At 37.5% G+C, this 23,877-nt stretch overlaps 1 protein-coding gene across 9 annotated transcripts in view; it reads right to left on the bottom strand.

Moving 5' to 3' along the window:
• WWOX (WW domain containing oxidoreductase) overlaps nt 1-23,877 on the bottom strand; it is a 642,196-nt gene that overhangs the window by 396,076 nt on the left and 222,243 nt on the right. The window contains exon 9 of one of the 9 annotated variants that reach the window (XM_067540124.1): nt 7,487-7,850. The exons of 7 other annotated variants lie outside the window; for them this stretch is intronic. In XM_067540124.1, the coding sequence (XP_067396225.1) occupies nt 7,839-7,850 (12 nt within the window). In that variant the 3' untranslated portion in view covers nt 7,487-7,838. Of the gene's footprint in view, nt 1-7,486; nt 7,851-12,272; nt 12,577-23,877 lie in introns of those variants that run through there. One more of the 9 variants, XM_067540122.1, reaches the window with a different exon arrangement.

Below are 23,877 nucleotides of genomic sequence, written 5' to 3'. Positions count from 1 at the left end.
TTAGAAGATCTTGGTAAATGTACCTATTGGGGACCTGTAGGTGGAAATGAATAACTTTCAGCTGGAATGGATGATAATACAAAGAATAAGATAATCAGAGGAATGCACTGATTTTCTGCATAGTCAGAGAGAAACATGAAGAAGAGATGACAAAAGTGAAAAGAATGAAACTATAACACTAGGAGATTTTGAATAACTGCATATAAAATGGGACACTAAGTGAAAGTAATATACTGAACAGTTTGGTTGTAGATATAATAAAGGGTAGTTCTTTATGTAAAAACCTAGAATTTATATAGCTTATGGGACTGGTATGGAGGCAGAGATCTTCACCTCCAGGTTATTATCTTGAATAGACCATTAATGGATAGTGACCTGAAGACATTGTAATCTAGAAGATATATGTTGGCCTCTGTGAAATGAGTTGTGGTCTTAATCAAGTCCCTCATGGACAGCTTTCCACATAATAGAAATCGCTACCGTAACTGGTAGCCCTCCTTGGCAGACTCAGCATGTTAGCAAGGGCCTAGATTGTATCTCATTCCTTTGTAAGAGAGGGAGGGGGTGTTCTTTGCACTCTCTTCCCAATCTCGGGTACCTGTCCAGGAACAGGCACAATCTAGCTCACAGAAACAAAGCGAGCCAAAATGCACAAACTATAATCATCCATATAAATCATTTTAAATTGTTAATAGTGTCTCGCTACATTATTTCATCACATGCTGCCTACTATTCCCTGAAAACTCTTTGAAGGATTAAACAGGAACATATGCTGTGAACACCCACTGTGTTCTGTTGCAAATCAAAACTAACTTCTAAGCTTGAGTTTGATTAAACTTTCCACAGTACTCTAAATTAAGCTGCTCTGGAAGTAGTAAACAGTAAAAACACTGCCTTGATGTCAGTTAGTTTCATATTAGTAATATGACAGGCCTCCTATTGTTTTAGAACGGAAGAGCATATGTCTTAATGTAAGCTTGTGTGTGTGAGAAATAATTTCTTCATACAAACAGCAATAATCTCCTGGCCTGCAGGAAATTGACAGCAGACTATTATGAATTAACAAGCATTTCAGAAAAGATATCAACTGTTTTTGGTATAAATAATATAACAAAGGATGATGGAATATGCCATATTGGTTTAGACAGTGGTCTAGCTAAACCAGTATCCTGTCCCTGTATATGGCCAACACAAGGTACTTCGGAGAAGTTTTAAGGAATCTTAATTACCCATTAATTAGACTTTGTCTTATGCCTTAAACATGACAAATTAAATCTCTTCTAAGAATATGTGACTTTTTCAGTTATCTACTATTCTTACTCTGGATATTCTCATTATCTTTCTGATTGTCTAATCCCTTTATGAATCTGACTAAATTCCTTACTTTAATGATATCATGTGGCCATGAGTTCTAACAGCTAACTGAACACTTTCTGAAAGTTTTTCCTTTTAGAAGTTGAATTTGCCACCTTCCAAGTCCAGGTTTACTAGACTTCTGATTCATAATTTCTATACCATTCACTATTTTGAAAACCTCATAATGTCCACTCTTATTCATTTCCTTTCTAAGGTAAGCAATCCCAGTCCTTTCAATCTCTTTCCACGTGAGAATTTTTCCATGTGCCTTATTATTCTTATCATCTTGGTATATACAGTTTTTCTTGCATTGTAGGACTGTTAAGTGCGGGCAAGAATTTATGACTCTTTACAAATGATATATGCAACATATTGCAAATACGGTTCAGAACAATGGATGAAATGGCTTCAGAGGAAGAGACAAATGAGGAACATTTTCCTGTCCTCACATAGTTTGATTTGTTTTCTTTTCCCTTTACTAATAGCTGTTCCCACTGATTTTCTTCACTGATCTTATGGTTACTATAACTTAAAATTAATATTGGCATTTCTAATTAATGCTGCTCATGTTGGAAAGTTGAGCTATTTTTATATATATAATTTAAATATAATTTATAATGTTATATATGTATATATGTATGTATATATAAAGGCATGTTAAAAAAGCTTATATTTCATTGTTTTGTGTGTGAGATTCAAAAATACATAGTGTTGGCTTTACTGGGAGTTTTTCCACTGACTTCAATGCTTCAATGGGCACATAGTTAGACCATACTTTTGAAAGCCTAACCCTTTGAAAGCCTCACCCTTTATGTATAATGCTAGTTGACAAACCATAGGCAAAAGAAAAAAAATGTGTCTAGACTAGAATGTGGGGCTTTTATGACAGGAGGATGAAGAATTACATCTCACTGTTCTCAAAGTCAGAGTTCAAGTCATTGGTGGAGTTTAGGGAGGCAGGGTTATGAAGCAGGTCAAAGAATACCTCAAGATTTTTCATCTTCTATTACCAGTCTGACAAGTCTCAACCTTTTTGCAAAAATGAAGCTAAAAATTATGTGCAAGTTATTTATGGTACAACGTGTTTTGTTGCACTATAGGTATTCCAAAGTGCATTTAACCGCAGAACTTCGTTATTCACCAACGTACTTTACTAATAAAGATATTTTGAAGACCTTGGCAATATTTTAATCAAGAACAACATGATGATTTCCTAGACACCAGACTTTATGGAATTTATATTCGTCACACATTTTATAGTGTATAATGTTGTCCTTAGCTTTCATTCAACTGCCTCTTTAGAATTATATGAACAAATAAAAAATAAGGAGATTGACTACTATACCACTCATATAACATGAAACACTCCTTCAAAGGTGCATTGAACTATGTGTTTTTACATGAGATGCTGGCTGGTGAACAGAGGATGTAAACTGCTGGTGTTGATATCTTATACTGAAGGGAGCGAAATCTAGGATGTGACTAACATACACCAATAATTTTCTGCAAGCAGTAAGTAATGTTTCCTATTTCCTTTACCCATGGGACAGGGAAAGTACACATTCTTCTATAATCTTCTCACTTTTACTGTTACCCCACTTATTTGGCAACATACTGCTTTGGGTCATTCTCAAGAGCAGCTATTTAGACAGAAGGGAAGAAATAATAATATGGGGGGAAAATGACCAAACTACTTTTCAAGTGTACCTCATAGGTACTATTCCAAATGAAATGAGCTGAAATAAATACTTCCACAAATACAGAATCTTATGATATATTTTAGTTTTTCATTCTTGTAGTTTGGAGAGCAACAAAAAAAGAAAACTCTCTAAATTAGGGCTTTAAAAATCAGATGTTAGTATAAAAACAGGATTAACTTAGTCCCTTAACAATCCAATTTATGACTAGTATAGGGTTATGAAAAATTCCATCTAGATGTCAAATATAAGGAAACACAAAGTCTTTGGAGACACATAATGATAAACTGCAGATTGAGCAATAAGCTCAGTGAACAGAATGAACAGTTCAAGAGTTCAGAACATGTTCATTTGAAAGGTGTTCAGTTAAAGAGAAGGGCATGGTATAGACAAAGGCACAGAAAGGTCATCATTACAGTCATTTCATCTTCATTACAATGGTGCAGTCATAGGATTGGTGCACATGCCAACCTTACACTTGCATGTCGCTCTACTATCTGGAGTTGAAGAGGGGAAAATATATATATTTTTAAATATATAAATGAACGCGGACAGAAATGTTCAGATGTTGCAGAGTTTGCACATCAGCTGTCAGTCTGGGGAAATAAATATAATGTGAAATATATCTATTATTTCAACGAGTAAAATTAATTAAAAAGCCGCTGCAATCTATTCTCTTCAAAAACCTAACAAACGTGCCAAAACGTGCAACTCTTCTCTTTCTCCAAAAGTAGCTGCCTAAAGCTGCCTGTCTTTAAAACAAAGTCAGAATGGAGTTGATTCCACCTGGTAGATAGTTGGCTTGAACTCACATATTCTGTGAGTCACCATCACAAGTGCAACCTTCCATGACAAGCTCTCAAGAATCCTGCGGGATAAAGGGGAGAATGCATTAATGTAATAAGATTTGTCCTCTGAAAAGAAGCCTGCCTTCTCCAGGTCAAACTTCAAAGGGGAAATTTGATAGGCTGAATGCAATAACCCAAACTGGAATTTGGGTAGAACCCGTAGCAGGCAAGCCCCATTCTTGCAAACAGGCAATGGAATGTCAAATGATCATTAAGTAGCCAAGATCTGGGTTTAGATCACATTGCTTTCAGCAGCATATAGCTAACATTATGCTAAAGCATTGGTTCAGTATTGACTGAGAAAGAATTCTACCTACTGAATCGGCAACAGACACTACTCATAATGCCTGGGTGCTCCTGGGAGAGCTCCAAACCAAGTACTGACCGACCAAGCCAGCCATGCTTAGCATATGAGCTCTGAGGCAATCATAGCCTTCAGTAATATGGCTGCAGGCTAGGGATAAAGACATTACAACTTTTTTTTTTGCTCTGGTATTTGCACAATAGTCTTCATTAATAATTAACAACCACTGGGAGCACTAACTACCTGTCTCTGATTCCTAACACTCTAGAATGCAAACAGACAGAAAAGATGAAGGTGGGTTTTTACAAGCCCATTAAAGTAAAGTGATTTTTAAAAATCATGGTAATTTCTTTAATATAAATTTAACAATATTTTTTTTTAATCACAGAAGTCCATCATCAATTAGCACAACATATACACATACATATGATGGATGGATATTTACTATATTCACATAGGGACAAGTTTTGATACACTTACTCTTGACAAAATTCATCTTACTCCAAGAGCAGTTCCATTCAAGTCAATGAGCCTATGCACGGACTAAGGAGCTAGTCAGTAAGGATATCATAACGTGGCCCCTAGTAACACACAATATAACATATGGCATTAAGGGGCACTTCTTCATACGCACCAAGCACCATCTGATTACTCACAACTCCTCCCTAATTTCAATGAGAGGTAGAGGTGATCAGCACCTCTCAGAATCTAGCTTCAAATTGGTGCAAAACCTAGAGAGCCAATAAATCACATTAGAAACATGAAAAACACAGTCTTCATTCCAAGTCTACTAGAACTTTGAAGGGAAAAAATATATGCACACGCAGATAGTTTTTGACACCTTTCAGGAAGCTTGTGGGAGTCTTGAAATAATATGCTTTCCATGGAAAGTAGAATTCCACCAGGCAGGAAATACATAACTCATAAATGGTGAACAAAGTAAACATTTGTATAATACATCCATAAAAAGGGGGTAGAATGTGTTAGAAGAATGATATGAAAAGAGAAGAAGTACCTGTAATATACTCCTACTCCAAAAAACATTAAACTGAATGAGCCCTGAGAGCCACTGATGCCATCCAGTCCAAAGCCCCAGAGCATACCTAAACTGTAGCCCCAAGAGACGTGAGACTTAACCACAACTAATCAATCCTGTGACATAAAAATTAGAAACATCATTCCTTTCCAGTCTAAAAAAACCCAAAATGTTCTCTCTGTAAGCAGCACAACTGTTAAACCCGTAAGCCACCTTGTCTCTCACTCTTCTCTGCTAACAGCTCATTCTGAAAGTGATCAAATTCTTTTTTGAAATATATAAACCAAACTTAAAGAAATATCTAGAATCATCAAGGCTGTGGCATACTGGAGAAAAAACAGAACAGGTCAAGAAATTTGAAACTGCTTCCTCTTTTTGTAATGTAATTAAACTTAGATGAATGAAATTAACTGTAGTTTCACCATAATACCAGGCAATCTGCAGCACATGCTTCTGAAAGATGTGCTAAAGCAACACCTCATTACCCATTTTTATTTGAAACAGGCCCAAACCTAAACCACAGATACAAACACAACCTCCCTCCTCCCTGAACTTTGAGAAAGGCTGAATTTGCCAGTTGAGGCCCACCTCTAATTATTATAAGAAAAAGGAGAACTGTCTAAACAACAGAGCTAGCTCAGTAAAGGGAAAAGTCTGAAGGAGTTGATGGGAAAAGAAAAGATAAATAAGTCTGTTCTGCACTCTATCTCCTATCAGCGTCAAATAAACATAGCTAGATCAGTGAGGGGAAGCAGCAATAGAGCAAAGCAATATAAAAGGATGGCTGAGCACTCAAGGCCTTCATTCAGACCAGTTAGGTGTTCACAGATCTACCTCAACCTCTTAGCAAATGCTCTTGGTCAGGAAAGTCATTAAGATAGAGGGCTCAAATATGCCTTGTGAGGCTGAGCTATGCTTGTAAGGGAGAGGAAACTCAGTATCTCAGTGCAGAAAGCTGGAGAAGGCACTGTGTCTTGGGAGAAATGAGTGGGGGTGCTCTGACTGCTACAGCTGGTACAAAGGTGTAATCAGCACCTGCCCCCAGCTCTACTGCCCAGCATCCAGGTGTGGTTGGACTATAGTTCCCTTCTGAGGCTGCTCATGCTTTCAGCAGTGCTGGCTGTGCCCCCCCCCTTGTGAGACCAAGTGCTGGGAGCTAGCTGTTGCTTGCACTCTTTGTAGATGCATTAGGTATAGGTGCAGAGAGGTTTGGGGGAAAAGAAAAGCTTCCTGTGGCGCCTCACCACCCTAGTGGACCTATACAGTGAGCCTAAAGAAAGGAATAGAAAATTAAGGTTTTGCAGTTGCATAATAAACATGTCGTCTCTCACATTTTCATAATTAGGGGAAAGGGAGATATCATTTCTAGTTATTCTATTATTACTGGAACAACAGCTTCTAGTTCCTGCCAGCCACATGCAAATTCCAACAAAAGATACACGATACTGTAGTCTGCATTTACCTGCATTGAGAGTAATAACTTATTTGGTACATCTGAATATGTTTTCCATAGGCTAAGTGTTCAAATAAACAACTCCAAGAGTGTTTAGTTTAAGAGATTTAAGTTTCAATACTTTAAAATCAAAACAGCAGTTATCCAAAACCTTGCAGGAACCAATTTGATAAATATTCATTAGAAATACTCAGTTGATTAGTACCCATGTTTCCTGCTTCAAACCTTGCCTCAGGAGAAGACTTCCTGTGTTGAGCTCACACATGTAATTCAGAACATGTCTGACTATCGAAGGAGCAAAGTGGCATGACAATTAGCTTGATGTGATTGTTTTTGAAACTGGAATAAAATGTATGGTCTATTAATATTTCAAAGATGTTGGGAAGAAATGAAGAATAAACCCTCTGCTCCTTTGTCCAAGTTGATATCCAAAGTTTTCTCTGTGTTAAAACCCAAAGGAATCCAATCAACTCACAAGCAAGGCTGTATCACTTATCACATTAAATTAACCTGTTTCAGTTTTGAATCTATTTGCAAAACTAGCTCCTGCCTATTATATATTAAATAATTAATGGAAGAAGGTTTCACTTTGACATAAAGATCACCAAAAACACTTGTGTTCAAGATGCTAATTACAGAGGCTCAATGCTAAATAAATAAATAAGAACACCACCACATTCTGGTGAATTAGATCCTCTGATTAATTCATAAATTTCATTTTAGCATTAAAAGGTGGCATGAAGATACAAATTAGAAATACACACAGCAATTCTACTTTTGGGAGTAAATAGCATATAGTAAAAATTCTCGGTCTTTATATAAACTGTTCATAAAAAAGACATTTTACATACATTATCTAGTAAATCCATTACCCTGTTCAACACGTCTATGAAATCTTATAGCTTTTTAAAAGTCTACAGCAAGTAGCTTCAGGTCAAACTTCTAATGAAGTCTTTACTCAGGCAAAACTACTTCGGAAGACAGAAGAGCTGCAGAATTTGGCCCTTCGTGTCCTAATTTGTTTTGAGAACAATCAAAATCTATAATCTATAATCTAATTTTTAATTTTTAAAAGTGGTATCTAGGAGGGTAAAATACTCAGTCCTCTGTCCCAGTATTGAATATGGAATGCAACACCATGAATTTAGGAGTTTCCCTGTAAATTAAAAAGACAATCATTAATACATGACTCAGAGGAACAGAGCCCTAAAATTACAGTGTCATCATCCTGACTTTGTTAAAAGGTTTTCCATAAGAATATCCCCTACAATAAAAGCAGTAAAAATTTTCCATTCAATGTGAACAAAATTAAATCTCTAAGGGATTTTTCTTGAAGGTTCCCTTCATCCTTATAGCTCTTCTCTTTTCAGTCCACTCTACCTTATGGTTTCTCACACTGCTTGCTATTTTGCTCTAGTATATTGGTCTTCTATCCTTTTTTATCCATTCACTCAGTCCAGCAATGCTCAGCTTCCTCCAAACCAGTGATGGTGTCACAGTCTCGCACAACCCTACTGCTACTGTCAGATGTATGACCTCATTCTCCTGTATAATCTTGTTAAAGGAGCATCATGATTATACATTTTGCTGCCACCACAGCAACTATCTAAAGCATTCTATCCATTTCTCTGTGTCTCACTAACCCTCGCTTAAAATACATTTCAGAACTCATCTGCCCTACTCTGTCTATGAGCTGAGAATTGTTGGCCAGTTTCCCGTAATGGTGATCTCTTCTGAACCCTTCACATCTCTTCTGACAAACACCAAGACGCATAATGTTAATCCATATCTCCTAGTATCCTCACGTACATACTGATTAGGAGGTGCCTATAACCCTGTGATACTGCAAATTAAAAAGCTCTCTGAATAGATGAGCAATGACCAGCTCTCAGCCTGGAGCATAGGTGGGCTTCAGAGCTGGAGCTTCTGCTGGAACCGGAACACCCAGATTGCTATTTTTAGAGTGCTAGCTTGAATCTATCTACCTGGGCTGGGAGACTTGCTCTAGCTGAAGTATAGCCATGTCTTTAAGACATTTTCTATCCACATTGAAATAGGTGGCCCAGGAAAGTCTAATGAAGTGAAATAAAATTTTCAAACAGATAAGCTTTGCACACCAGCCAACCAATAACAGAAGTGTGCCATTATGTTTCTTGACTGTATTATCCATCCAGAAGAGAACACCACACACACCATCTTTGGATCCAACATTGAATAAATTTAGAGTAGTTAGTCAACGATTGAATTTCTATTCCAAAAGATACTTTTCCTATTCTAACGACTGAAGTTACCACGAAAGAGTCAAAAGAAGCCTTTAAACAACCGGTGCATTATTAAGCACTCCTCAATTTTTAATGTCGATAGTTTGTAGTTATCATTGAATCATTCTAAACTTTCTTTGAAGACTAAAATAAAGTATTTATAAATAAAAAATAAAACAAACAAACACACCAATTTGAGCAAGATGCATTTTTTTAAACTACTGTTTTTGGCAAGCTATTTTAAGAAAGATGATTGCTGTTTATTTTCTGCTGACTCTGTTACTGGATTTTCACTCCAGACAACATTTTCTTCTGAAGTTTTTCACCTTGTTACCTTAAGTCTCATCTAAGCTCTTCTCTTATAACCTCTACATACCACTTTACCAAAGCTAGCAGGGGCATCTCATCTGCTCAATTACTTATTAGTGTTGCTAAAGAATACCATTTCCTCTCATGGCTGATAAAATATTAATCAACAACAGGAACAGAATGATTTCCCAGTGTGGATGTCTTCTAATGGTAATACATGGAGTCTAAGAGAGATCTGGAGGTCATGTAATAGCTTTTGAAGGGAGGGAGGGGCTCATAGATAGAAATGACATTGTATACAGAGTAGCGAGATTGTAGTCAAAGAGCACTGGATAGATTAATTATTGCAGTTCTGTAGAAAAAAAATCACAAATGCCATTTCAGGAACATGTGCAAACATTTATTGAGGGGAACAGGATATGATTGAGAAAATCGCAGGAGATTTTGTTTGTTTATTTTTAAAAACTTGTTCAGACTAAAGAACTTTACGCTGTAACTTGCCAATTGAGTACATCAGGGTAATATAGGAAGCAGGTTTTCAAAGATATTGTGAAAGTTTTTGAAAGTTGACACATGCGCCTGTCATTTTGTCTATGTTATTAAAGTGCTTTATTGCCACAGCTCTGTCTCATGGTATTTTCATCCCCATCTTTTTGGTGTGGGAAAAATGAAAACCAGAGAGGCAACTGAAAGTCACAGAAAAAGGATGCAGTAGAGCTAGAAACTGATCCCGGATTTCCAGCTCCGTGCTCTAACCACCATTCCTCCTCCTCCCCACATGTGGATGTGAACTCAAGCACAAGTTGAAGAGCACACACTCTAGTAAACCATTTAATTAAACTAAAAATTTACAAGGAAAAACAGACAAATCATATGCTATAATATAGAGCTTGTAAGTGTAGCAAATTCTCAGCCTTTGGTGCTGGTGGAAATCTCTGGTCCAGGAGTCAGACTGAAATTAACCACAGAGAGGAACTTAGTAAAAAAAATATCAAATCAGACTTTTAAAGATGCCTTTTAAAGGAAAAATGCAAACAGAACTTCATTTTTAAAAACTACTGGAACAATAAGGAAGAGGAAACTAAGGCTACTGGAAGTTCGCTCTTCCCTGAGGAAAACATTTTAAAAGTCTGCTTTGGTTTTGGTCAGACATTACCATGTAAGTACTCTACCGGGATGATTTTTTAATACATAGACTGTAAGGCCAGAAGGGACCCATCTGACCTCTTGCATAACACAGGCCATAGAATTCCACCCAGAAATTCCTGCATCCAACCCAATTCTGGTTGAGGTAGAGCAGACACCCACTTCCACCGTAAAGATGTCAAGTGATGGAGAGTCCATCACATCCCCTAGAAAGTAGTCTCAATGGTTAATTACCCTTACCACTAAAACCATGCCTCTTATTTCCAGTTTGAATTTGTCTAACTTCAGGTTCCAGCCATGGAATTTTCTGATGCTAAAGAGCCCTTCTCCGATCAGAAATCTTTTTCTCATGTAGGCACTTACAGGCCATGCGTGATGTGCCACACAGGCAGACAGTCCGGTCTGACAATGACAGCATGATCACATACTTGTTCCTCATCCAACTCTTGCCTTTCTTCAATCTTCCCTCTTAACTGCCTGACAATGTGGTTCCCTGTTCCCTAAGCCTCGCATGCCAAAAGGTTATCCATTCAATTTAGAGTTTTGCAGTTCCACCTGATGTTTTCCTTATTTATTTCCCCCATTCTCCCTGGAAATTTCCAACAGAGCATGGGGCTGGTATTCCATCGGAGCTTTAAAAAATGTCCTATGATTTTCAATGGCCCCAAAGACAGCATCGAAACATCAATATGTAGTTAGGAGGCTATGCAGAATTTCAGCAGAAGTGCAAAAGACTACAGTAGACCAGGCTTTCATGCCTTTTGACCTATTTGGCAGTCACTCAGATATTCCATACAACTGTTAGATCAACCAGGTTCATGTATGCTTTCTGATGAGAGCCAAAATGGATGAGAACTTCATTAAAAACCTGTGTCCATCCCATGTAGAATATCAGTCTGCATACACTGCAAAAGCTGTGCACGGGCTAGCCTACCCAAGATAGGCTGAGTCGTGCTAGCGTGGGTAAGAACGGCAGTGAAGACAGTGCAGCATGGACTATAGCAGAGGTAATAAATTATTTTTTGACAAGGTCCAAATTTCTTGGTCAAGGTATAGTCAAAGGCCAGACTCCAGAGGAAAAAAAAATAATAAAAAATAAAAATAATAATGATAAGTAAATAAAAAAATTTTAGGGTCTGTTCAAAAGCAACTGACAGTCAGGATTTGGCCCACGGTCTGTCTACTGACTACCTTTGGTCTACAGCATGGGTAGTACAAGCCCAGCACAGACACTGGGTACGTACGTGGCTTGCTAGCCTACTCAGCTACTGATAACTGTGCTAGTTCGTCTCAAGCTCTGTTGTGCTCCCCTTGACTCATTGGAGCAAACAGCAGAATTGTGCTATTTATACACAGAAGCTATTTTTGGATTCTCCAGTTCTGGGTTTCACTGGTGAGACTCAGGAAAGACCGGTGATTCAAACTGAAATGTTAGAAATTGTGCCATCAAAGGCACACCTGTTCAATTGCGTGTGTGAGAAAAGGCACTTTCATATTCATAATTCAAGAACACCAAATTCCACTATATTAGAACCACTGACGAAATATGGTGACAGCTCTTTGGATTTGACAGGAAATGCTTCATAAGACCTACCATGTTGAGGCAGTGAAGAAACAAGGAAAATAGTGGCTTGCACAACTAAAACTTCAAGCCCTAAGTCACCCAACAGAGCTAATAGCAGAGTTGGGAATAGAACCCTGGTCTCCGAGTCCCAGACAAATGCCCAATCCATTTCTCTATATTTGAAACAAGATATGATCATTCATATGTAAGAGCAAAGATTGAGTTACAACAGATTTTTAGCATAAGTGAAGTAATGTGTATACAGTAATAGAAAACTCACTTCAAATATATATTGTATATATTCAACAGATCCATTTTATTTACATTTATTCTTTAAAATATTTTGGTATTAATTCCATACTGGGGATTGCACACTGCTCATTGAAATGGATTCCCCTCTCTCCCTCCACAAAAAAAAAAAATGTAAGGAATGATCTCCTGTATTGAAATCACAAAGATGCCTCTGTGCAACTTTTATGGTAATGATTTAGGATACAATCTTGCTACATCCAGGGGACCTGCTGCAAGGATGCTGAGCATTGTCAGATCCCATTGAGACCTGTAGGACTGGAGAACGCTCAGCGTATCTTGCAGCTCTGGCTCTTAATGAAAAGAAAAATGTGGGTGGTGAGTTATTTTTGATAAGTAGTAATAGGATGAGAAAAAAGTAATATACCAAAAGTTGATACATTACTTGACATGTCAATTGTTAGAGTGTCACTATATTGAATTTGTACCTACAGCAAACACAATACATAAGATTCTAATATACTGCAATGTTTGCTACATATTTTCAAGCTGATTGTATTGACTTCGTAAACAAGGATTATATGAAAAAATAAAGACTTCTGTACCATATAATATTTACAAAGTGAACAAATCTATCCCAGCCGGAAATAAAAACATAATATCACCAGTGTCAGAAAAGGAGGAAACAAACTGACCATTTGAAATGAGATCAGTGTAGAACTGGGTCACCAAAGAGACGCTCTCTCCCTTGCTCTAGTGCAATTGCCTGACTTATTTTAAATATTGGGAGAGTGGCTGAGGCCTTGGGATGGGCAATCCTAGTATGTGTATCTTTTGTAAAACTCAAAATAAAATAAAGGGACTCCTCAAGTCACTACCATGCAGCAATCATTTTCCCCACAGATCAGTTCACCTATTGCCAGTGGGTAAAATAGCAAACAGCACTAAAATTTACAGGTCGAAAGCGCACAAAGAGCCAATTTAGAGAGAGAGAAAGACAGATTTAAATCTACACATTATCTTGACACAACATATTTGTTCTTGGTGCTGCTCAGTTAAATCTTGGTACTGTTTACAGAATTTATAAGTTTCTACTATGTATATTGAGATTAGTAGCTGGTATTTCTAAATCTGCTCTTTCATGTGCCCAATTACTTTTATATAATTTTTTTCCTATGTAAAATAAACCTGAATGATGGCATGCTACACATTTCACAGACAATAAAGTGTATATAAAAATGGAGTGTTTTAGTACTAAGTGAACAATTTGTCATAAGCAGAGTTCTGTATTTAATATTCAGATCAAGGCACCTCTGTCTCATCCCAGCAAACCCTTTTGACAAAAGCCATCCAATGTCTGCCAGCAGTATCGAGTCCAGCTGAGGACAAATTTCAAGATGAACCTGAAATCAATTTGCCATCAAATTTTCATGCGTCTCCCAGACTATCTGTGGCATTTTAATTACAAGAACCCTAGGCGGGGGGTACTACAGATATTGACACTTAGCTCCTACAATAAACTTTATTGGCAATCTCTGTCTGAATGTAGTACTCAACTAGAATAACAAGAAATGTATGAGGATATGCAAACAGTAACATAGTATAATCACTTCAAAATTATTTTGCTCCAACTGGCGGACATCTCTACTATAGAAACTTTTTTTAGGCTTAAAGTAACTGCTCCTGGCAAGAAAATTCACTTTTGAAATGAACAACACAAGACCTCAAGTCTTTTTCAACATGTACAAAGACTCTCAGTTTGGTTCTTTTCTAGTTTAGTCCAGTGGTGTTGGTATATAACATTTAAACTATTCTGAAGCAGTTCTTCTAACCATTACTGAACTGATTAGTGTAACTAGACTACAACTGGTGCTGACAGTCTCATAAGAGTGAGAGACTATAGAGTCAGTGAATATCTTTACATATCTAGCGACATTCTTCTTTTTAAGTTTTTTCTGTACAGGTTATATGGGGCTGTAAATCTTAGCAATTAAGGGCCTAAAATGGAAGGGAAGCCAGTGATTTGCTAAAGTAATGCAAGATTTGATGCTTTCTATGTTAAGACATCCAGGGGCAACACATGTACTTGAAGTGTCCTCTTACTGAGCACACAGAGGGCAAGGTTGCTTGAGAGCAAATTTTCCACACTATGAAAAGTTTAGGAGAATGGAAGATTTATAAAAGAGACATTTAGAGAGGTCACCATGCCATCAGGAGGCGGCTTTGGAAGGCGCAGTGTAGCAGATATGTGGGCAGAAGAAAAAGAAGGCAAGTTCACCCAGGAGAGATGACAAACTTTGAAATAAAATTGTCAAAAGGAGCCTCTGGTTTCAATGAGAGGCTGAATACTATGACGATAGAAATGTTGAGAAGGGAAGAATATGTAACATCAGTGGAGGTCATACTGCACCTAGACACTGGAAGGGAGGGAACAGAGGGGAAAGACTATGATAGTAGAAGAGGATTTGTATACTTTAAAACGATGGAGTGCTTTGATTCAGATGTGATTTGCTATTTCCTATGCCACAGGTTAGGAGACAACAGCCATGGATAAGCTGCTTACAGGAGATATGAAAATATCTGTAGTATTGGTTCAAACTGAAATCCTACTATAGGAATGAGATACCAGAAGCCCTAAAAAGTAGACTTGTAAGATTAGGAAGTGAGTTAAAAGCAACCTAGTTTTGGATAGTTTTTGCAAGACTAAAGGCAACAAAAGCACCAACAAAGCACATTAGAGAAGTGTGATTTATAAATCGGTACTATATTAATGTGAACTAAGCACCTTTTATAACACACCATCAGGATCTACATAAGACAGTCAGAGCACAGCATGTAAGAGCTCTTCACAAATCACAACCATCTGGTGTGTTTTGCTGTACCACCCCAAAGCCTTAGAACGGATAGCAGCATTCTCAATCTTGTGACCCATAAGTGGCATTCATCTTAACATATGAAATTCAAAGTATAGCCTATAACCTATTAACTTACAATGAGGACTGATATCTAAATTACTGGTTTTCCACTGGACAATAGAAAGTAACATCAAGAGCAGGCTAATTGTAGATGTTTCCTTTAATATAATAATTCAAATGTGTGCCATATTGCAGAGTGTATATATATATATAAATATTGAGAAATAAACTACAAAAGAAATTTTACAAGAATTATTGATGATGACTTATCTTATGGGAGTTAAACATGGTAGTTAAACTATGGGGCCTCAATGGGACAATACTTAATAATGCCAATTGTTCTCAGCTAGACACCCCAGAACGCAAGCATTTCTAGTGAAAATAACCGCACATCATTCTTCTTAACTGCTGTACAGATAATCCAAGGGGTAGTGAGGGAGTCGTGGTTCAGTAGTTAGAGCAGAGGACTTTGGACAAGGACTTCTGGGTATGTTCTTCTTTCTGTCACTGACTTGTATGCTGATTAGCCATCTCTGAAATGAGTATACTAGATCCACCAAAAAGGGTGCTTGTGAGACTTAATTAAACGTCGGTAAAGCATTTTGAGACTCTCACATCAAAGGTTCCACACAAATACAAAGTATTATCATTAATAATCCCATTTGATACATAGGTCCTACAGTACCTGCTAATGTTCTCTTTATTGAAATCAATGGGAAGTCCTGCTTAAAAACTGACGGCACCTCATTCCCCAGGTTTTTGAAGTATTAATCACGATCTTAAATACACTTAATTAATTCTAACATTTCAAAGATATACTTGAACTGAATTTTCTTTATCATATCGTAGTGAAACTTGTAACTTCCAAATTCAGAGGAAGCGTAAAAAATGTGATCTACTTTGTATTGTAGTTAGCTGCTTACATATTGCTTATTGCATGTTAATCTTCAGTTGACTGTGCTTAGCAAATTTGACAACAATATGATTTTCTAGTAAAGCAAAAGGAAATCTAAATCTGCTCCCTTCTAGACAGGATTCTTCCTTAGGAATAATCATAGATGTTCCCCAGACTTCTGATTTACAGGTACACTGACAGTATCTATAAGTTTGTGAATGACAACCGAGCCACAATGCCCCCTGGTGGCTATTAAAATCAGTGACAGAAAAAGTCTAATTCTTTGAATGTATCATAGGGACTTAATTCATTTTAAAACTAAATTATCTTCAGTGCCTTTATAAATAAATCATATATGGAAAACTAAAATACACAAACACATGTGTGAAGGCATATTACCTAGAAGTTGTGTGTACACATTTGTACATTTGTTTACCTATAACGTTACACACGTCACATTAGAGTTCTTTAAAATAATAAAAAAAAATTCCTGGCAGTTAATAACGAAGACTAAACATTTCCATCATTGTAGGTTACTTCATTAAAAAATTATAAAATTATAGGTAACAGCTAACTCCCTCTGGAGAAATTATATGTGACAAACAATACACCTTAATTTCGTAACTCTGCTAGACTCTAAAAATCATGGATTGAAGAGAAACACTGGATTTATGGCTTATTCCAACAATCTGTAACCTATTAACCCCTTCTTTTTGTCCTATGAATGCAGTGGTGTTAATGGGCCATTCTTAATTGAATGTTTCCTTAGAATACGTGCAAACTACTTATGCTAAACAATCTGTTCCACCTTGCATTTAGGTGTGACACTCAGAATACCTGTCCCAGATCTGAAGAAGAGCTCTGTGTGGTTTGACACCTTGTGTCTCTCACCAACAGAAGTTGTTCCAATAAAAGGTATTACCTCATCTCCCTACCTTCTCACTCTAAACAAGACATCAAGCATTTTCTTTTAATTTCAGATGACAAAGGGTCAATTCAGGAAAGGTTTCACATCCTGAATGTTATGCTTTGTAGCTGAATTCTAAAAATCCAAAATGTAGAACAAAATATGTCAGTGTATACAGTTACTGAGTATTTTTCAGCTAATACCACACTGGCACAAGCAGGTCAAAAGCTGTGAAACTAGACATTGAGGAGAAGATCCTTCCATCAGATCTGTGATGTGGAACTCAGATAGCAGCTTATATATGATGGATTATTTTGGCCCTCAAAGCACGAACAGGGATTCTAAAGTTTATTTAAACCAGACTCTGGATCCAATACAATGTAAATAACTTAGCTAGCAGATTTCTAAGCAGTGCTAGTTTGGTAAACATGCACATATCATTATTTCAAGATTATTCAAGATAGCTAAGTCCAAAGCTGACTGAAAAGAGCTACAGAGGGTTCTCACAAACCTAGGTGACTGGGCAACAAACTTGCAGATGAAATTCAACAATAAGTGCAAAGTAATGCACTTTGGAAAAAACCAATCCCAACTACCTCTATATAGTGATACGTTTTAAACTAGCTGCAAGCATTCAAGAACGAGATCTTGGAGTCATAATGGATAGATCTCTGACAACTTCAGCTCAAAGCAAAGCAGTCAAAAAGGCTAAGAGAATATTGGGAACTATTAGGAAAGGGATAGAAAATAAGACAGAAAATATCATAATGCACTATATAAATGCATGGTAGCCCACACCTTATCCAGTTCTGGTTGCCCTGTCTCAAAACCGATATAGTGAAACTGAAAAAGGTTCACAGAAAGGCAATAAAGATGATCAAGTCCTCCATATGAGGACAGACTAAAAAGATTAGAAAAGAGATGACCATGGGAAGATATGATAGAGGTCTATAAAATCATGAATGGTGTGGAAAAAGTGAATAGAGAAGTGTTATTTATCCTATCCCACAATACTTAAATCTGGGGTTACCCAATGACATTAATAGATAGCAGGTTTAATACACACAGAAAGAACTTTTTCATATAATGCACAATTAACCTGTGGAACTCATTCCCCTGGGATTTTATGATGGCCAAAAGTGTAACTAGGTTAAAAAATGTACTATATAAGTTCATTGAGGACAGGAGCATGAACAACTACAAGCCAAGATGGTCAGGGATGCAACCCCATGCTCAGAGCGACCCCATACCTCTGACTACCAGAAGCAGGAATGGGAAGACCAGGTGGATCAGATGCACCAATCCAGGTGAATCACTCAAACTGTCCTATTCTGTACACTGACCTTGAAGCTCTGGTACTGGCCACTGTTAGATGGCTAGATGGACCATTGGTCTGACCCTATATGGCAGTTCTTATGTTCTTATGACTGGTTTTGTTTTAGAGCAATGTACCAGTAATTCAGAATCTAATCTACTTGTTTCTTCTTAAATGATGGCCACTTCCAGTGACGATGTTATTTGAGTTTAACTTTTAGATAGATTCACTCATGCACAGTAGTCTGGAGTGAACGAGCAAGTGGGACTATTGCAAATATTAGTACTCAAGAACAACATGTAGTTTAAGACACTCTGTGGAGGATAAACCCACAAAAATCAGTTTGGCGTTGGTGAAAGATACAATCTTGACATATGCCTCATGATAGATATTCAAGGACATAATGTTTGTGCTATGTTCTGAAGATGTAAATTGCCGAAGTATTAATTATTATTATTATAATCATTAATAAATCATGTGTTTCACAGATCAGCACTGAAACTTTAAATGAACTTGACTACAAACAGATTGAAACATACATTAAAATTCACTTGACATTACCTTTGTAAATTTCAGACTGCTGGGGTAGACAAAAAAGACTTCAGGGCAGTGGCACCCAAACTTTACCTCTTATGCCCACCCCCCCCTTAACAGGAATAGAACGAGTGTGCAGCTGGGGTCCAGGAGCAGAGCTGGGGTCCCAAGTGTGGCTGGAGCGGAGCTGGGGGCAGAGCGGGGTTGGGTGGCACCCGCTGGGTGGCACCCTGCCCCGTGTCTGAGAGACTCATCTTGTGTTTGGATTGTGAAATATATCCAACAGTCAGACAGTACAGCAAGATCCACGTTGCCAGCAATTTCATTTTTACTATCCTAATCATGTGTCATAACCACATATAATGGGAATATTTGCTTGTCGATTTCACTGAAAGTAAAATGTGACCCTGATATATTTAGTTTGAGCATTGGGGAACCCTGATAGCCTAAGGAAAGTCATTAGCCAGTCACTGAACTGTTTTCTACATTAGGTAATATAGTACCCGGGGCACCACACTCTGACTTCCCCAAATGCATCAGAACCAGTGCATTTGCCCTGCAGAACAGGAGGAGGAAAAATTGCAGAGATGATTAAAATATAGGAAATTAAATGGGAAAAATATTAATGCTATATTAAGGTTCCACCGTTAAAATCACAACAAATCAGGAAATGCAAAGAATAAAGTTCCAACAGAAGAAATACCTTTATAATGATCTGCAGATGTATTATTTTCTATTCCTGTATTTCTCCATTAAATGTGTAGTTCAATATATTCCCCTTTACACTGTAAAATGTATACTATAAAACATACAGAACACGTAACTTGGCAGACTTAATGTTGCTGGGAAAGCTTAAAGTTTTGCATGCCCTTACTTTTTTGAGAGTTTAGCTATTCAACATCTAGCAAAATGCATTAGTACTTTTTCTTTGCACTCAGTACAGATTAAAATTAATTTTTCATGAAAGCCTATATACATTTTTATTGTTACCAAGAGAAGTTATTTACTGAATGAATAGCAAGTCAGAAATCTAACCCATTAGAACAAAAACCATAGTTTTTGTCTGAAGAAACTATTAAGAAGTTTCATCTTTCTCTTAGAAGACTAAAAATCTTAATTATCATTCTGTTTTGGATAAATCGGAGCTATGCCTTCATTGTGTTTGTTTCAAGGTAAAGTGATGGAGATACAGCAAATAAGGATTTATTTTCGAGTGCGGTATCTTTCTGAGTATTCCACACAATCCTGCAGTATATCTTAAACACAGGAAACCAGCAACTACAGATATTTTCCCTACTGCATTGTATCTCACTCAACTATGAATTCCTCTTCATCTATCAAATGAATCAATTAGCTGTATAAAAAGCTGCATATTGTTATAATCTGCTCTGTGGTCAGTTTTGGAACTTTAATATCCCTCCAGAAAAAGCCATTTTTGTCCTTTCCACTTGTTAAATTTTCAAGCACCTTCATGCTTTCTCCCATGCTGCCCGGAGCCATGAGTAGGGCTTCTAGCACTATGGCAATACAAACTATAAATAATAATATCTGCACAAATTCTATTGATTTCATTAAGTCTCAGTGCCATGGATTTCCCAGCATAAATGCCACCAAATATAACAATGGGGTCCTGATCATATTTGAGGGCTGGAGGAATTACTATAATACAAATAATAATAATTTTTTTAAGAAGATATGTTCAAAAAGAGAGACACCTAGGTAACTCACAGAATTTAAGAGAAACACAATGGGCTGGATTTGTCCTAATCAAAATGTAGATGATGTTCACTTTAGGGCAAAAGAAGAGGATGCATAAAGCCTTCGCTCTTCACCCCTATCTGTTTTCTTTTGTGTCTCCTACATACAGCCAGGTAACGGCTCAGGGGAGCACAAGGAGTGGATGCCCACAGCATTCAAAAAGAGAGTGGGGATGAGGAAGGCCAAACCACTTCACTATATCCCCTCTCACCACAAAGCATGACAGATGCAGTGGGGACAGTAAGCTGCATTTCCTGAAATGGTACCCTTAGATTTCCTGAGATGCGAGGTGTGCTCCCCCAGAAGGCCATGAACCTCAAAGAGGAAATCTGCCTCCGAGCTCACTCAGGGGTAGTCAAACTCCATGCCACACCTAATGCTGCGCTGTCCCTAAATGGCAAAATGTAGCCCTATGAAGAGTCTGAAGAGGTCACAGAAGCATTTCGATTTGTAACATCAACCTCTCAGGGAAGAGAACTGGGCAAACCCCAGGCCAATCCCACTCTAGAATTCTTCCCTGGCTTTTCCTGAACGGAGATTTCATTTTTTCCTATGACTCATAGCAAGGTTAAAACACAAATTGTAGCACAAATCAGTGCCTAGTGCATCCCTTCAATCAAATATTTGTATTAGTCTGGTTTGGGATTGGAGGAAACAACCCTTTTTATTACTTCAGATTTACCTAGACATCTCACTTGTCATATTACATTCATCAACATGGAATCTAGCATAGTACTTCACATGCACATGAAGGGGAGTATCTTCCACTGGTCTTCCAAGAACTTCCTCAAGTATATGCCCAGGACCAAAAAGCTTTATTATCCTACCTCCCAGGGAACACAGGTGGAGCTCACAATGCTCTGGTTGAACAGACACAAACTTTGAGATCACAAGGTTCAAAAATTCTCCCTTTTTAATATATCCACATTCTACAGTATTAATATGAAGTCACATCCCTATTTGATGGAATAGGGTCTGACCACCCATGATACATGCACACATGCTGATAAAGTCAGAGAAGTTTGTACTTTTTAGGCCAAGAGTAAGTTTAGAAGCCATCCCTAACCCTCTAGAAGTCTGTGCCAACATAGTGAAAAGCAAGAAATATGCTATTCCACAGGAAAAACAAAGTGCTGACCTAACTACCAAGACTTAAATTTGTATCCTCATGAAGTGAGGATCTAAATGACTAATGTATTAGTCCATTAAGCAACTTTAGAAACCCAAGAGACAATGGAGTTCAAATGAAAGTAAAGGAAGAGTTGGAAGAAGTTTAAAAAAATACAAAGAGAAAGAATTCCACTATGCCACTAACCAGTTTTGTTGTAGCACAAAAGCTTTTTTCTTTTTTAATTAAAAAGTAAAGCTGCGTCCATTATTAGGATTCTTACCATTCTCAAGATATTGCTTCCCTCATGCACTATCTTTTGATGTAAATTGAAATCCCTCAGACAGCTCCCCAGCCAGTTAGGAGCCGCCATTACTTCAACATCCTCCAATAATAGAAAATTAGGACTACCATGTAACCATTAAAGAGAGTTTGTAAACTAAAATGGATGTACTTGCCTAAACAGACAAATTTTGTCTTATCACGTGGGGGGGAATCTCAGCTCTTCTTTTCCTCTCAGAGATATTTTCCAAAGATATCATGACTAAATAAATACCAGTAATACACAGACTGAATACAAACAGATGGTAGTGTATGCAAGCAATGTACAAAGCAGCCCATCAGTAGAGAAAAGTATCTTGCTAAAGACTGAGGGATTGAGTTTTGTTCTTTTTGTCCCATATCCCCAACAGAGCTGGCGAAGGTCAGATCAGTGCAGTTACTTTTCTCAGAGAGGAAAGAGACACACGTATGACAAAATGTACCTTTTCTCCAGGAAGTACGCAGTATCTGAAAGAAGAGGGGCAGGAAAACGGGGATATATCTAAGAAAATGAATGTGGAGTTTAAGGAGAAATACGGCATATAGAGGCTTTCAGCTGAAATATGCATGTCCATCTTGCAATGGCTAGTGAATGTACACTATGTATGCTGGGCCAGGTAGTAGCTGTACCCATCTCTTCTGTAGTGGCAGATTCTTTTTCTGAAGTGGAAGCTAGATTGGAAGGGATACAGGACGGAAGTGGCCGATACAAATTTGAGGCAGTTGTAAACCACACATTTGATAAGGCAGTTGTAAACCACACATTTGATAAGTTTAAAGATGAGGGAAAGAAGGGAAATAGGCAGTAGTTGGAGAGGCAGCTTGCAACTATGCACACTCTTAGGAGAAAGCCAACTTCAGTAAAAGAGGACATTTTCAATTCAGACTGTCCAGCACTACAGTTGACGTGCTGAAGTGTCTGCCTTAGCCTCAAAAGGTTTGTTTTTGACACAGTTCTCATCCCCAAAGTCCTGTAAGTGAGAAATGAAAACTGTAATGACCTATGGCATGGATCTGACATACCAAAGACTGAACACAAAGCAAGATTCTCTCACAAAGACAGAAGAGAAGTCAGACTGTTGCAAGTCCTTTGCCACAATTTGAGATTACGATTGCAAACTTGGGGAACTCCACATCTGGTCTGGAAGATAGTGTGACTGCCTGATGAAAGATATTAAAACCTGCATATTTAAAAACCGATGAGCTTAAAGAAGCATTAAAAATTGCATTAAAAACCTAAAACTTAATGTCACTTCTGAAAGAATGGAGACAGTCTACATTATTTTTTTGCTCCTTTGTATGCAGAATTATAGTGATTAGATTTCTCTATGAGCAGCCTTATTTTTTTATTTGCGTGGAGACAACATGGTAAAACTTTTTCTATATTAATGCTACAGACATCATTCGTGCCTGAGAACTAGAGAGAAGAAAACTTGCAATTTTCCAGAAAGAAACTTAGGAGTAACTGCAATTCCAGGGTAGCTATATTCCTTCCCTTTACAGTAACTCTCATCAGAAGTGCTTTCAATTAAACAAACTGATCAGCTTGCAGAAAATACAGGTGCATCTTCATTTCTGCCCAGAGAGATTCATGTTTGTTCAGTCTATGCGGTCACATATTTTCATTTCATATGAGACCAAAATTGTAATAATCAAAAAAGAAAATGAAGGCCCAGAAAAAGACAGTGACAGCAGAATCAAACCTAGAGAAATGTTAAAGAAGACATGAATGAACTGTGCTTCATTTTCAGACTTCTTAAAGAAATTTACCCCTAAATTGTGAATTTAAGATTTTCCCATTGTAATCCTGCAATTCTTTAGTTACTGTAACATAGTAGCAGAATTCATAAACTCCAAGGCAAGAAGGAATCTGACCTTCTGTATAACACAGTCAATAGAAC

Source organism: Emydura macquarii, unplaced genomic scaffold, assembly GCF_026122565.2.
Source record: "Emydura macquarii macquarii isolate MOO-44397 ecotype Brisbane River unplaced genomic scaffold, CSIRO-AGI_Emac_v2 contig_561, whole genome shotgun sequence".
NCBI lineage: Eukaryota > Metazoa > Chordata > Testudines > Chelidae > Emydura > Emydura macquarii.
Note: the sequence above shows the minus strand (reverse complement) of the source record. Positions and strands in the feature narration are given on the sequence as shown.